Source organism: Pongo abelii, chromosome 16 (genome assembly GCF_028885655.2).
Source record: "Pongo abelii isolate AG06213 chromosome 16, NHGRI_mPonAbe1-v2.0_pri, whole genome shotgun sequence".
Lineage (NCBI taxonomy): Eukaryota > Metazoa > Chordata > Mammalia > Primates > Hominidae > Pongo > Pongo abelii.
In genome coordinates this window covers 43,226,023-43,240,369 of record NC_072001.2, presented here as the reverse complement: position 1 = coordinate 43,240,369, position 14,347 = coordinate 43,226,023, and the positions used below count along the sequence as shown (strand labels likewise).

Here is a 14,347-nt window from a genome sequence, read left to right as displayed (position 1 = left end):
TAATGGCTACAATGTCACTAAGCCATAGGAATTTGTAGCTCCATTATAATCTTATGGGACCACCATCATATATGTGGTCCATTGTTGAGTGAAACGTCGTTATATGGTGCATGACTGCACAGAGAAGACAATGTCCAACCTAAAAGAATGAATGACTAGTGTTGTCATTTTAGGGATGTGGTAGTACTTGGTAGTCTAGGGGAGGTGAGCTTCTTGATCCCTTTGAATTACTTAAACCAAGGCTGATGAGGAGAAGGAGCAGGAGAGGGCAGGCACATTTGTGTGCTGTAGGCCTTTTTCTACTCATGGGAGGCACAGAGGCCTACGCTGGCTGCCCATCTTGTCTGCAGGCAGGCCCAGGCTGGGGTCCTGCTGGGGCCTAGGCGGCCAGACCTCCTGTGTGGGCTTGACCCACCAGGGAGAAGTCCCTACCAGTTTGTCTGGGGACGCTGGGGTGGGGCAGGGAGAGGTGCTAGGCAGGACCAACCAGCTGCCAGTGCCCTGGTCCTCGCCCTCTGAGAGTGGAAGGGTGGGGGTGGCGGCCCGACGTTCCTGGCTGGGAGCCCAGAGGAGTCTTTTGTAATCACAACATGATCTCGTGTGCTGAGCAGCGAAGCCGGCAGGGAGAGGCCGGCAGAGGCCCGGCTCCGGTGGCTCCAGCTTTCCTCCCAATCTGGCTCCCCAGGGGCTGCTCTGGAATTCTCTCGGTGCCCGCCGTTGCCATGCACTCGGCTGTGAGTGGCAGTCTGCCTTTGGCAGGGGGCTTCTTGGGACTGGGAGGGGGCTGGGATACCAGGCAGCCACCCTCTGGGGGCAGCTGGGGACAGCTGGGGCTGGGAGGAAGAGGGCTGTGACTAGATGGGTCACAACAGAGACCCTGCATCCAGACAGAGAGGAACCTGGAATCTTGATGCAGAGACATGGCTTGCCCAGGGTGACTCCTGGGCTGGGGCCGCCAGGGGAGCTGGCTCTCTCCGCCCCGACTACCAGCAGCTTTCGGCCTGGAGAGGCTGGGCCCATGGGAGCAGCTCTTTCCTTCAGGCTGGGCACAGGCCTGGGTGCGGGGTCCAGGGCCTGAGAGCCCAGGACGGAGCCAGGGCCTCTCCTTTTTCTCTGGTTGTGGATCTGGGAGCCAAACAGCTCCCCCCTCGACCTCCCGAATCCCCTGGCAGCTTCCCAGTCACGGCAGGTTCCGCTGCCAGAGCCATTTATAACTCCCATTCCAGGCTCTGCTCGGCAGTGAAGCTCCCTGGAGAGCTGGGGGAGGGGCAGCCCACTGCTGGGAGCTGTGGCGTGGGGTATGAGGCCCTGACCTGAGCCCCCCGAGGAGGTAGGGACAGGCAGACAGGCCTAGCTGGAATGGGGGCTTGGGGCCTTCTTTGGGCCATCTCCCTGAGCAATCCCCTTCCTTCCTGGGTGACCTTAGCTGTGGGTCTGGGATCTGTTCCTTGGGTGGTGAAAATGTGAAAGCTGGGGACTGGTGAGAGGGGGACCCGGAAGTCAGGAGCTTGGGTTCCCTGCCTCTGCAGGGACCTCCCAGAGCCGAGTCCTCCATGAGCAGGCAGGAGAAGGACGCAGAACTGGATCGGAGGATAGTTGCCCTGCGCAAGAAGAACCAGGCCTTGCTCCGCAGGTACCAGGTGAGTGGGCTGCCACAGGGCCGGGAGGACCCACTTGGCTGCCGCTCCCTGTGCCCCACACGTGGTGGTCTCTCCCTGCAGGCTCAGGAATGCGCCTCTGGGGCTGGGGTCAGGGGTAGGGTGGGCATGGTCCCTCTTAGAGGCTTGGTCAGGGTCCTGGGGATGTGTGATGTGGCGCCTCTGCCCCCTGGTGTCCCACTGGTGTCTCTCTGTGTAGGCCTGTCAGCGTCTATGTCTCTGTGCACCTGGGGGGCCATGGCGTGTGCTGACCCCTGGCCCTCCCACAGGAGATCCAGGAGGACCGTCGGCAAGCAGAGCAGGGGGGCATGGCTGTGACCACACCAGCACTCCTCCGGCCCGATGGCCTCACCGTTACCATCAGCCAGGTTCCCGGTGTAAGCCTCACCCTGGGAGACAGGGCTCGTAGCAAGGAGGTGGAGGCCCAGACCATGTCGGGGGAAGACAGCTGCCTCTGTTCCCCTCTCCCACTAACTATTCTGGGGTGCACCTGCCAGCTCCCAACCTCCTGCAGTCGGACCACTGCTGTCCCCACCAAAGAGCCACAGCTGAAAGCCCCCCTACCCCCAGTAGACACATCCTCATACCCTTTTCCAGTCCACAGCCCTGCGCCTATGCCACAAAGCACAGGCCACTCCTAAACCTCAAGCCCCAGGGGCTAAAACCCTGCAGGAAGTGGGGGACAGAGAAGTTGGGGCTGAATGCCAGGAGCAGTGTCTGAGGGACAGAGACCCATTGTCTGAGTGCTCTGGGTTTCCCAGCTCAGAGATGACGGGCCACTGTGGCATCTTGGGCTGCTGGGTGGCCCTGGGCCCTGGATAACCTCATGCCATTGGCATGTGAACACCCTGTGGGAGTCAGCTCTTCTGTGGGGAATGCAGGGAGGGCTGGGGTTGGAACCCAGGCCTGGGGAACCACCGAGAGGACCCAGCACCCAGGTGCTGCCCAGCACTGCCCATGTGGCCTGAGGGTCTTTGTTCTGCAGGAAAAGCGGGTGGTTAGCAGGAACTGGGCAAGGGGTACCTGTGGACCCGGAGTGATGAACGAGATGGTTGAGGATGAGGATGCTGAGGACCACGGGGGTACTTTCTGCTTAGGGGAGCTGGTGGAGCTGGCTGTGACCATGGAGAACAAAGCAGAGGTGAGCAGGGTGGGTGAGGAGTGCAGGCATCGGTGGGCAGCCTCTTCCTCCCTGGTTCTGCTGCACTGCCCATCTTCATCCTCCGCAGGCCAAACGGATTGTAAGTGAAAAGCCCACCAGAGCAAGGAACCAAGGCACAGAGGGGTCACCTGGAGGGCGTATGACCCGGAGCCCCCCGACACAGGTGGCCATCAGCTCGGATTCTGCATGGAAGGTGCGTCTTCAAGAGGGGATGGGGACATGGATCTGAAGGTCCTCACTTGGGGGAGGCAGAGAAGCTGAGTCAGATATGTCCCTCATTTGCGGGGACATGGCCGAGGGAGCACATGCAGGAGTTCCTGCTCCTCCTCCCTTTCTCTGGCCAGTCTCTACTTTGGGTGGGCTTTGAAGTGGGAGACAGTTTAAGCCAGAGATGGGATCCAGCCCCCTCCCCTATTTAGCCCTGCTGGTGGCATGGGAGTTGGGGAGGGGGCAGGAGGGTGGAGTTGACTGGCCAAGTGCCAGATGTGACCTCTAGGTGGCAGCAGCCCCTAGTCCTTGCCCTTGCTCACAGCCTCCAGGGCCCCTCCCACTCCGGCCCGTCTGCCTACCCCTGCAACACCCCTGTGGGTTGGTGCTACGGAGATCCTCCCCATTTTACACATGAGGAAATGAGACACAGAGAGGTTAAATTACTTGCCTAAAACACACAGCTAACAAGTGGATGGAAACCATTTCCACGGGAGAGCTGGAACAGACCTAATTTTTAGCTGGAGATGTGGAAACCTTGAGAGAGGAAGCGCCTGGAGTCTCCAAACCCCACCCCAAGCCTCTTCCTGCTTCTCCCCGTCACTCTGAGTGTCTTCTCCCTATAGGGTGCTTGGGAGCCCCGGAGGAGCCGGCCGATGGGGGAGCCCCCAGAGGCGGGCTGGGACTACGCCCAGTGGAAGCAGGAGCGGGAGCAGATCGACCTAGCCCGCCTCGCCCGGCACAGAGACGCACAGGGTGACTGGCGCCGCCCGTGGGACCTGGACAAGGCCAAGCCCACGTGGGTGGCTGGGTTGGGCAGGTTGCCTGTGGTGTGGGGTGGAGCTGGCAGTGGGCGCTGCTGGGAGGGCTGCAGGGACCTTCCTCGGGGTTGAGAGGACCTTGCTGGGCATTCTGGTCGAGCCCAGGGTTCAAGGCTCTGTGTGCACACTGGGTCTCCCATCTTTCTTGGGCCCACCAACTCCCTGCTGCCTTCAATTCTGGGCCTGGGCTTTGAGGAGGGGGGTGTCAGGGTGGGGCCCGCGGCAGCTTCTGTGCACCAACAACCTGACTCCCTGTGTCTACACAGGCTACAGGACTGCAGCCAGCTGAGGGGAGAAGGCCCGGCCAGGGCAGGCAGCAGAAGGGGTGAGCCCACACCTACCTCATCCCTCCCCTCCTTGGCTTTGTTCATCTTTAACCCCCTTGTCCTCTCTTTTCTCTGTCTCTTAGTCTCTTACTTATTTTCAGAGCTGAAAGGAAGCGTTGGAGAACATCTTCCTTCCTCTCCCTCACTATCAGAGGAGGGCACCAAGACCTCCCATCCTCCCCTCTGAGCCCACAGCTCTTGTCCAGGTTTCGAGCAGAAGGCCCCAGAAGGAGGCTCAGTGGAAGCCTGCCCGGGGTCTCTTCGAGGTGCTGGTCCCTAATGGGTGAAAGTCCTGGTGGTCCTTCCCCAGACCTACTGTAGAAACAGCTCTGTGGAGTTCTGGTCCCCTTGTTTTATATATAAAGAAGCTGTGGCCTGAGAGTTGGGGCCAGACACCTAGCCACGGAGTGGCAAAGCTAGCACAGGACCCGATTCTTCTGACCCCCAGGCAAGGGTGCTTTTGGGGAGGCAAAACCCACGACTGGCCCCAAGGACTGACAGCTTCCTGAGGCTGGAAGAACTGGTGTTCCTGTTTTGGAACCTTTGTCACCCCACCTTTCCCCACTTCTTTTGCCCCCCGCAGGTCCCAGGAGCCACCGGAAACTACAGCCCCCACCATTGCTCCCTGATGGAAAAGGTGAGTTGGGGAGGAGGAGGGGCTGGGTCTCGTCAGCTAAACATGGAGCTGGCTGCTATGGGCCTCTTCTCTCCTTGGCCATCTCTTGCAGGTCGGGGCGGGCAAGCCAGCAGACCCTCGGTGGCACCAGCCACAGGCAGCAAAGCCCGGGGCAAGGAGAGGCTGACTGGCAGGGCCCGAAGGTAACAGGTGGCAGGGGGCAAAATCAAGATGGGCATCTGGGTGTCCCAATTTCCTGGACCAGTACAGGCCCAGGTGCTAGCTCCATCCCTGGGGCCCCTGCCTCCTGGCTGACTGCTGCCTGGCGACAGGTTAATGAGATGCTGGGAGAGGCCATTAGCAGAGGCTGCAGCGAGAGCCTGGTGCCCAGGGAGTCTGGTGGTAATTACAGCAGCTCCCTTCCCCTGGGAAGTGAGGTATGTCTTTCCCAGGCATTGCAGGCAGGGACATGCCTGGAGTCCTCACAGAACTCAAGGTGCTGCAAGTTTGGCCATAAACAGCAGCTGGGGACCCAGGATGGGCCCAGAGTGCGTTGCATTCAGAGGAAATGGTTGGATTTAGGGAACAAGGTCAGGCTTGGGAGGGGGAAGCAACCTGGGGCCACATTCTGGCTCTGATCCCAGTCTGAGACCCTTGGGCTTTGGCTTCTGACAGGGGTTTCTTTGGCAAGGAGATGGAGGCCCAGAGGAGGTGGAGGCCCCTCCTCTCTGGTCCTGCCATGGCTGCTCCTCTCTGCTGAGGGCTGTGGGGCTCTAGGGAGAGTCTGGGTCACCCCTGGGATTTCTCCACTGCTCAATGTGAGGCCTAAGTCATAGGGTCCCAGCTCAGCCTTCCTCACTGGCTCTCAACTCCACCCCACCCCTCTATTCAGGCAGGGGGACATGGCTCTGGAGTGAACTGGGGTGGGGCGTGCCATGAGCTGTGTTTCTACAGGTGGGATATGAAGGAAGACAAGGAGGAGCTGGAAAGTCAGGAGGTAGGTACTTGGGTATAGGATGGGGCAGGCTGCGGACGCGAGCCCTGGATTCATCAGCCACTGGGGCTGTTCTCTTGTTTCAGGGAAGCCAAAGCACCAGAGAGACTCCTAGTGAGGAGGAGCAAGCACAGAAGCAGAGCGGGATGGAGCAGGGCCGACTGGGGAGCGCCCCTGCAGCCAGCCCAGCCCTGGCATCCCCAGAGGGGCCAAAGGGGGAGTCAGCGGCTTCCACAGCCAGCTCAGTCCCCTGCTCTCCACAGGAGCCTGACTTGACTCCTCTTGACCTCTCCCTAGGAGGGGCTGGCATCCCTGGGCCTAGGGAGAGCACGTGTGTGCTCAGTCTGAGGCCTGGGGCCCAGGAGAGCCCTGTGTCTTGGCCAGAGGGCTCTGAGCAGCAGCCCCTGGGGTGGAATGATCACCAGGCTGAGCTGGAAGTCCAGACTTGCCCTGAGCCACAGAGTGGAACAGGGCTCCCGGAGCCCAGAGAAGACAGGTCTGGCAAGGCTGGGGCCCAGCAGGGCCTGGCCCCGAGAAGCCGGCCCCCGAGAGGAGGCAGCCAAAGGTCGAGAGGCACAGCAGGTGTGAGGCACAGGACAGGGCGCCCCGGCCCGGCAGGAAGATGCTGAACACAGCTCCTGGGAGCTGGGGAGTCCCAGGGGAGAGGAAAAGGGAATCACTCCGTTAAAGGCCCTCTGTGTGATGGCCATGTGGTTGCTGGTGGCTTGCGCCATTGTCACTGAGCAGTGTGGCAAACTCTCCAGCATGGTGACCTTGTGAGGGCAAGGAGTGGCCTCCCTGCACCTCACACGCTCATCTCTGTGCACATGTGTGTTTTCACGCACGGGCACAGCCCCTGGTGTATTCCTGTACTGGTATCTGGCATCTGAGGCTGGTGCACCCTGACCTGGGCCTACCGCTGCCCAGGCCACAAGCCTTCTCCACTATGATGAGAGAACAAGGCTTGGTGGCACCCAGCACCTGGCTCTCCTGGCTCCCCGTCACCGCCCCAGGGCCTGGCCTCCCTCTCCAGCTGCAGGCTTTCACCTCTTGCCTGGGCTGGATTCCCCCAGTCCCAGATTCCCAGGATGCCCAACCAGGGGAATCCCAGTAACCACGTGCCAGCCTCCTGCCTCTCCTGAGTGGTGGCTGAGGCCTGGAGGAGGGGAGGCCACACAGCTGGCAGGGTCTGGCCTGGGCAAAGAAGAGTAGTGCTCACGTCTTCTCAGTGAAAAGGAGGATCTCTGGAAAGTCCTCCTCTCTGAAATGGGTTGGGATGGGGAGGGACAACGTCCTCTTCCCACAGCAGGATGGGAGCGCTTACTCCCAGGCCCCCACACCCAGGTCAGACATCACGTGCACCCTGAATGTAGGCAAGGGCCTGGCCCTGCAGCCCAGGGTCATTTCCTGCTCTTTCCACTTCCTCTTTCCCCACCGTCCTGCACTAGCACCAGGGCCAGGCCAAGGCAAGAATCAGACAGGGACTCCACAGACAGAGAAACAACTTCCAGCTAAGTATGACATCAGGACTTGTCTTTCCTACTAAGCCTCCATCCCCGCCCCTCCCCTGAGGCCCACGTCTGCTGAATTATCCGGACTCCGCACAAGCTGTGGCTTCCTCTCAGTTCAACAAACATTTCCTGAGCACCCACTACCAGTAATCCAGCCGGTAGGCGACAGAGACTGCCAGCAGGAGGGAGGGAAGAAAGCCAGTCATCCGGCAGATCTGGGCTGTTCTGGGCGGGAGCTGTTCTGGGCCACAGGTGCCCTACAGGGCTGGGGGCAGGATGGTGGTGGGAGCTCCAGGGGACCCTCCCACCTCTGCCTGGCAGAAGCAGGTGCCCTTCTTTCTTGTTATGTGTGCCTTCTGCTCCTGAGCCCTAGTGTGGACCTCACTGCATGGTCCCCTCTGCCCCCTCCTTCTGGTCCTGCCATGGCTGCTGCTCTCTGCTGAAGGCTGTGGGGCTCTAGGGAGAGTCCAGATCACCCTGGGATTTCTCCACTGCCCAGTGTGAGGCCTAAACTGTGGGGTCCCAGCTCAGCCTTCCTCACTGGCTCTCAACTCCACCCCACCCCTCTATTCAGGAAGGTGAGGGGTGTCTCTTTAGCAGACCAGACTGTTTTGAGAAGTGTCTCTCACACTTTAACTGAAGAGTCATGCAGATTCTAATGGTGTGGGGAGGGCCTGAGAGTTCGTCTTTTTTTTTTTTTTTTTTTGGTTAGGGTCTTGCTGTATCACCTAGGCTGGAGTGCAGTGGCACGATCATGGTTCACTGCAGCCTCGAACCCTCCAGACTCAGGCGATCCTCTCACCTCAGCCTCCTGAGTAGCTGGGACTACAGGCATGCCACACGCGTGGCTAATTTTTGTATTTTTTGTAGAGGCAGGGTTTCACCATATTGTCCAGGCTGGTCTCCAACTCCTGGGCTCAAGCGATCTGCTCACTTTGGCCTCCTAAACTGCTGGGATTACAGGCGTGAGCCACCACACCTGGCTGAGAATTCATATTTCTAAGAGGCTTCAGGTGAAGCCCATGCTGGTTCCTGGACCATGCTTTTGAGTAGTTAAGGGTTTGGACTAGAATATATGAAGGGCTGGGGGTGAAGACAGACTCTAGACTCTAAAGGTTGGTGGCTAGCTATGTAGGGGATGGGAGAGTGCTACCCCTGTCAGGTGGTGGGGGCTTCCTGGCTGCAGAATTGGGTGGGAGACTTGGGGAAGATGCTTTGGAAGGCAGTGAGTGGGTGGTGTCAACTTCTGGTAGTGCAGTGGGAGAGCTGGTCAGGGATGGGATGGAGTGAAGCGGGCAGAGGCATTTGGTGTGGGGTTGATCAGAGGAATTTTGGAAAGGCTTGGAAACATTCCTATGTATGTGAGACACGCCTATGCCAGGGCAAAGACTCCAAGCTCAAGTTTTTCTCTTGCCTTCTAATCACAAGAACATGGCTTTGGAGTGTGACACTGGCCTAGGAATCCATGACTCCCAAAGGACGGGGCTAGGGGTAGAGGAGGTTCAGGCAAAGCCCTTGGATTTTGAAGACATCAGGCAGATGTCTCCAAAAATGATTGTGATCAAGAATCTGAATTATAAGATTCACAATCTGCTCCCCAACCCAGTGCTGCCAACCGTACAGCTGCGCCTCCACGAAGGCACATATGCCAGGCTCGTCTGACCCTGGAATGAGGATGTAGGAAGCAGGCAGAGCTCCGGTTCAGCCCTCACAACGGGACTGAAGCAGGAGAGAAGGCTGGGCAGAAGGGCTGTGGGGAAGTAGGGTTTGTCTCCATGGAGTGACATCCAGAAGGATGTCAGGAGGAGGGATGTCACAGGAGTTATAGACATTGGAGGGAACAGAGACTGGCACAGGACCTCTTCATTGCAGGAAGATGGTGGTGTAGGCAGGTAACACTGAGCTCCTTTCAAAAAAGGAGAGCTCTTCAGGAAGTGGTAGCTATGGTGGTAACCTCCTGCTATCAGTCCGGATGGTTGCCACCCCTCCTGCTCTAGGATGGAAGCAGCCATGGAGCGGGAGGGAGGCGCAATAAGACACCCCTCTACAGACCTGGCATCATGGGAAGCTGGTTCTACCTCTTCCTGGCTCCTTTGTTTAAAGGCCTGGCTGGGAGCCTTCCTTTTGGGTGTCTTTCTCTTCTCCAACCAACAGAAAAGACTGCTCTTCAAAGGTGGAGGGTCTTCATGAAACACAGCTGCCAGGAGCCCAGGCACAGGGCTGGGGGCCTGGAAAAAGGAGGGCACACAGGAGGAGGAAGGAGCCGGTAGGGAGATGCTGGCTTTACCTAAGGTCTCGAAACAAGGAGGGCAGAATAGGCAGAGGCCTCTCCGTCCCAGGCCCATTTTTGACAGATGGCGGGACAGAAATGCAATAAACCAGCCTGCAAGAAAGACATGTGTTTTGATGACAGGCAGTGTGGCCGGGTGGAACAAGCACAGGCCTTGAAATCCAATGGACTGAATCATCTGTCAGCCGGGTCACCTGGGTCAATTTTAGCCTCTAAAAGCCTCAGTCTCCTTATCTGCAAAATGAGGCTTGTGATACCTGTTTTGAAGGGTTGCTGAGAAAATTAAAGATAAGGGTATCCAAAATAGTCTACGGCCATACCACCCTGAACGCGCCTAATCTCGTAAGCTAAGCAGGGTCGGGCCTGGTTAGTACCTGGATGGGGAGAGCATGGAAAATATACCTGCCCGCAGTTGGAGTTGGACTCTGTCTTAACAGTAGCCTGGCACACAGAAGGCACTCAGTAAATATTTGTTGAATAAATGAAGTAGCGATTTGGTGTGATCTCTGTCTACTTTGTTTTCTATCTTTTCCTTACCTTCTCTTCTAGCCTCATCTTTGCTGGGGGGGTGGGGGGTGGAGGCACTCAATGCACTTTCAGGGAAACAAGGAACGGTCTGTAAAGATTATCTGGCCCACCAGGTGAGCTTCCTTCAGTCCCATGGGGGGGTCCAGTGGAGTCGCAGCCTCGAGCAGTGCCCCTGCTTTACCAAGGAGTGTTCTTTGACTTCCCCCACTGGCTCCATCACACTTACCCCCCTTCACCTTGCACGCTGTGCTGCGCTTGGAGCTCACAGGGGTTCCTCCTCTCTTCTGTCTACCTCAGTAGCAATCTCACACTCACACCAAAGTTTTTTGCTTATTTTCCCCAGAAACAAACCCCCTTGAGGAGTTTGCTCTGTGTGTCCCAGAGTTGTTTTGTCACCCAAAGGAGCAGCATGACTAGAGTTTGCTATGGTCAAGGGACAGGAACTGGGGATCCTTGGAAGCAGGAGAGCTTAGCTTATCTAACAAGGCACAAGTTTGGAAGGCTGGAGCACCAGTCAACTCCAGCCCCGACCCTGTCAGGGACAAGAACAACAGGAAAAGATCGCACTCACCCCCCAAAACAAGAAGGAACTGTCAAAAATCCTAATACAGCCACATTTTCTTATTTTAGGGACTAAATCAAGCAGAGGGGCCGAGGGAATAGGAGAACTAAAAACACCACGTCACTTCCGTCTTGAGTCACTTATCCATGTCCACACACCCCACACACATCTTCTGAGCAAGGGTTATCAGGGCTCATGAGGAAGGGCTGACAGGGGTTGATCACAACCCCACCAAAGGGGGAGAACTCAAGGCTGGGAGAGGGAAGGAGAGCAGCCAGCAGAAAGCATGGACTGCAGCTGCTTTCTCTCAAGTCTGCTAGGCCTTACGTCACAGCTGCTCATTAAGCACCCACTTGACGCCGGGGAAGTGAAATAGCACAGACCTGGCACCAGAAAGAACAAATGTGGCACCCACTGCTCCTTTTAAGGACTGGCTCAAGAAGCAGCAGGCCTCAGGGCAGGAGGTGAGGCAAACACAGCAGTACCTTCGCGGGAGAGGGAGGGGACTCGTTCAGGGCTGCCTCCTTTTTAACAAGCTCTCCAGGGCAACTTCTGCGGCAGCTGTCAAAAATAATGGACAATGCAGCCTTTTTCCCTTTTCTTACAAGCACTAGGGACACTGTTTCCTCTTCCCCCAGCAGGACTGCTGGCTTTAAGCAAGAGAAATGTTCAAAAGGCACCTCAATGACCATCTGCCAAAACAGAAATACCCTACCCCTAAGTTACAGCATCAGAGGAAAAGGCTGGGCCAGTGGTTCTGACTTCAGTGTGCATCAGCATCACCTGGAAGGCTGGTTAAAACAGAATGCTGGGCTTCCCTTTCTGAATTTCTTCTTCAGTTGGTCTGGCTTGCGGCCTAAGCTGTCATTGTTCTAACACATTCCCGGGTGACGCTGATGCTGCTCGTCTAGGCACTGGTGTAATGTTTACCACCTACCCCTTCACATTTCTTTCTGTGCATCATATTGCCCAAGGGACAGACATTCCCTTGAAAATATATTACTTCTTGTGTACACGTTGTACTTTTATTCCCAAGATCTCAAAGCCCTTTCATATCTATAACCTCCATTTGCTCTCAGGAATTCTCATTTGGTTAGCAGAAAAGAGAGAGGTCAAGGGCCTTAACTAACGCCATTGTTGAGTCCCCAGGCTTCCCATCTTCCAGTTCAGGGGTCCCTCCCAAGAACACACACAGTCTCCCTGCCCAGGGCCTTGTGATGCCATGAACTGTCTATACCTCTAAGCCTGACTGCTGTGACTCTACACCATCCAGGCTACCAGCAGGGAGCTGAGGGAGCAGGTGGGCCTTCAGGACAAGTGTGGGGAGACCTCAACTAATGACTCTGAACACTGAGGTAGCAGAGAAAGGTATATGTATGTCAAAGGAAATCCTTGGTAATCAACGCAATTGCTTTTTTTTGGACAAGTTGGTTTTCGGAGTTTTGAGGCTCACTTAGCACACTGTAGACACCAAATAAAGACCTAAACTAAACTAAAGTTCTTGAATTAAAGGTAATGGTTCGTGGAAAATATCCCTAAGGATATTGGCTAAAATCTTATTGCTATTTAACTGATAAGCTATTGCAAAAACAGAATACTGAAGTTAAGAAAACAGGATAGTTTGACAAGGGGAGACTTGTGGGCATGACTGTAAATTCCTTGAGGGTAATTTTCTGGTCCTTTATAGTGGTAGCTTAACAAATGTTTATAGAATTGAACGGGGCACAGGATCCAGTGAGGAGCACTGACCAGGTGGCTCCCATGCTGGGTATTTCTGCATTTAGGGTGGAAAGCCTGGTAGAGTCTAGGTGAGTGGTAAAGGGAAGTTTGTTTGCTTTTTCAATTAGCTACTGGAGGGGACAAAAAGCATAACACAGGCTTTCTGGCAGCAGAAAACCATAGGCTATGTCAGCAAGTAAAACAGAGGTAACCAAAAAACTGTCAACAGAGCAGGTATTTTTATAGCTTAACATGAGGCTGCAGGGCTGGGACCTAGGAGACAATGAATGGGTCACATATCCTACGGTGTGTCCGTTAAGCACCATATGGAATACCACTGTGGACTTCCAGCACCTGGAAAGAACAGGAAGGCCAAGGCTGAGTCCTTCAACTTGGAAATAAAAAAACTGAGGCCAGAGAGATCAGTGCAGCTATGATTTGCAGGGGTTTTCTTTAGCAACCCACCTCCTTGAACCAGATTATGGGCTGTGGATACGGGTATGCAAGTAGATTACAACAGGGACACCACAATGACACTAAGGCTGATTCCATCAGCACCCAGCACCCACTGGGTGCTGATCAACCCAGAGATCAACAAATTCTGAGTACCCACTGCCAGGCACTGAGTGAGTACTGGTCATGAGAAACAGGCAAAGCCACTGCAGTTTCTCCTTCCACCAAGGGAGATGGAAAACAAAAAGTACAGCTGTGGCCCTTTTGTTACTGAACTGCAATTCCAGAAATACCTCCATTCTCTGTAGACAGGAAACAGAGGACAATTATTACCCCTTTTAAATAGCTGTGGTAGTCCTAAAGCTTGTGACCTGACCTTTCAGCTCTCCTTAAAGAAACATGTAGAAACAAGTAGATGCTATGCATTCAGCATTTCAAGACAGGATATAAATACTCCACGAAAGAACACGCTATCTCAGAATTCCCCAGTGAAAACTGAAAAACAAGGTAGACAGAAAAGCTTCCAAAACATGGTCTCATACCATGTGGAAATCTAGGGCTGTTAGGAAGAGAAATATTTCTTAATGCTTAAAACCTCGGAGAAACACTTCATTGTACCTTACCATTAATGGGGAAAGTGAAGATACCCTCACAAACTCAGCCTAATGGGTTCCTTCCCTGATCCTCCACCCCCCAAAACTTCACTTTCAAAACAGGCTTATCTCTTTCTTCAAGTTCAGGCTGTCAGGAAATAAATGAATGCACACCGTTAACTTCTAATATAATCAAACACCTAGAAAGGGTCCTGGTAGTCCCGGTACAAAGCCGTTGAAGGAAAAGTAACCCCCTTTGCACAGATCTCTCCTTCCTGGCTTAAAACTTGATGGACAATTTTGCAGCTGATTTCTAACCCTTGGAAATAAAGCTATTCAGACCACTGCTCCTCAGCCAACCAGGCCCTGTCTCGTCGGCTAGCAGGCTCCCACTGTACATATTGCTGTATGTGCCCAACATGTGAAGCTGCCGTGGGCAGCTGTAGAAGCCACATGTCACTGTCTGCAAAAAGGAGAGGCCGACCAAAAGAGCCTTGGAAACTCTTTCACTCCCCTTCTGCTCTGCCTTATCAAGCCCTCTCTCAGAAAGCCATTGTGTAGGCTGAAGAGGGAAATAAAAGAAGGGCGGACTTTTTCCATGCCTCCCTGCAGACTACAAGGTAATGTAAAAGAACAGTAGCTACCCCCCAACAGCTCTGCTGAAGTGCAGGCCTCAGGGGGCCCCACCAACACTCGCTTCTCACTCTGGATTTGTACTGGGCAGCATTGTCTAATAATGAGCTGAGCTCAATTGCTTACCATGTATTTTGCAGCATAACTAATCCCTTATATTTGTGCTTTTCACCCACATGTCTTTTTTGTTTGCTTAAAGGGAAGAAAAAAACCTCACCTTTGAAGCAACCTAAACCTCTCAGCCATTTGGATCTCTTACCTCCTCCATGGTAGA

At 55.1% G+C, this 14,347-nt stretch overlaps 1 protein-coding gene across 5 annotated transcripts; it reads left to right on the top strand.

Moving 5' to 3' along the window:
• Window positions 1-535: 535 nt before the first annotated feature.
• On the top strand, window positions 536-10,088 carry CCDC9B (coiled-coil domain containing 9B). Of its 5 annotated transcripts, NM_001133825.1 has the most exon segments (12): window positions 582-734; window positions 1,530-1,640; window positions 1,928-2,035; window positions 2,644-2,799; window positions 2,888-3,013; window positions 3,654-3,826; window positions 4,115-4,173; window positions 4,758-4,811; window positions 4,903-4,993; window positions 5,745-5,787; window positions 5,871-8,167; window positions 8,597-10,067. In NM_001133825.1, coding segments are annotated over 11 exon segments (1,608 nt in total). In that variant the 5' UTR covers window positions 582-590; the 3' UTR covers window positions 6,414-8,167; window positions 8,597-10,067.
• Window positions 10,089-14,347: the final 4,259 nt, after the last annotated feature.

Bases quoted from the DNA above. Each gene is read 5' to 3' on its own strand.
- CCDC9B (XM_009249698.4), top strand. From the start codon at position 591: ATGATCTCGTGTGCTGAGCAGCGAAGCCGGCAGGGAGAGGCCGGCAGA. The intron at 735-1,529 runs GTGAGTGGCAGT...CTGCCTCTGCAG, and splicing joins CCGTTGCCATGCACTCGGCT to GGACCTCCCAGAGCCGAGTC. The intron at 4,812-4,902 runs GTGAGTTGGGGA...CATCTCTTGCAG, and splicing joins ATTGCTCCCTGATGGAAAAG to GTCGGGGCGGGCAAGCCAGC.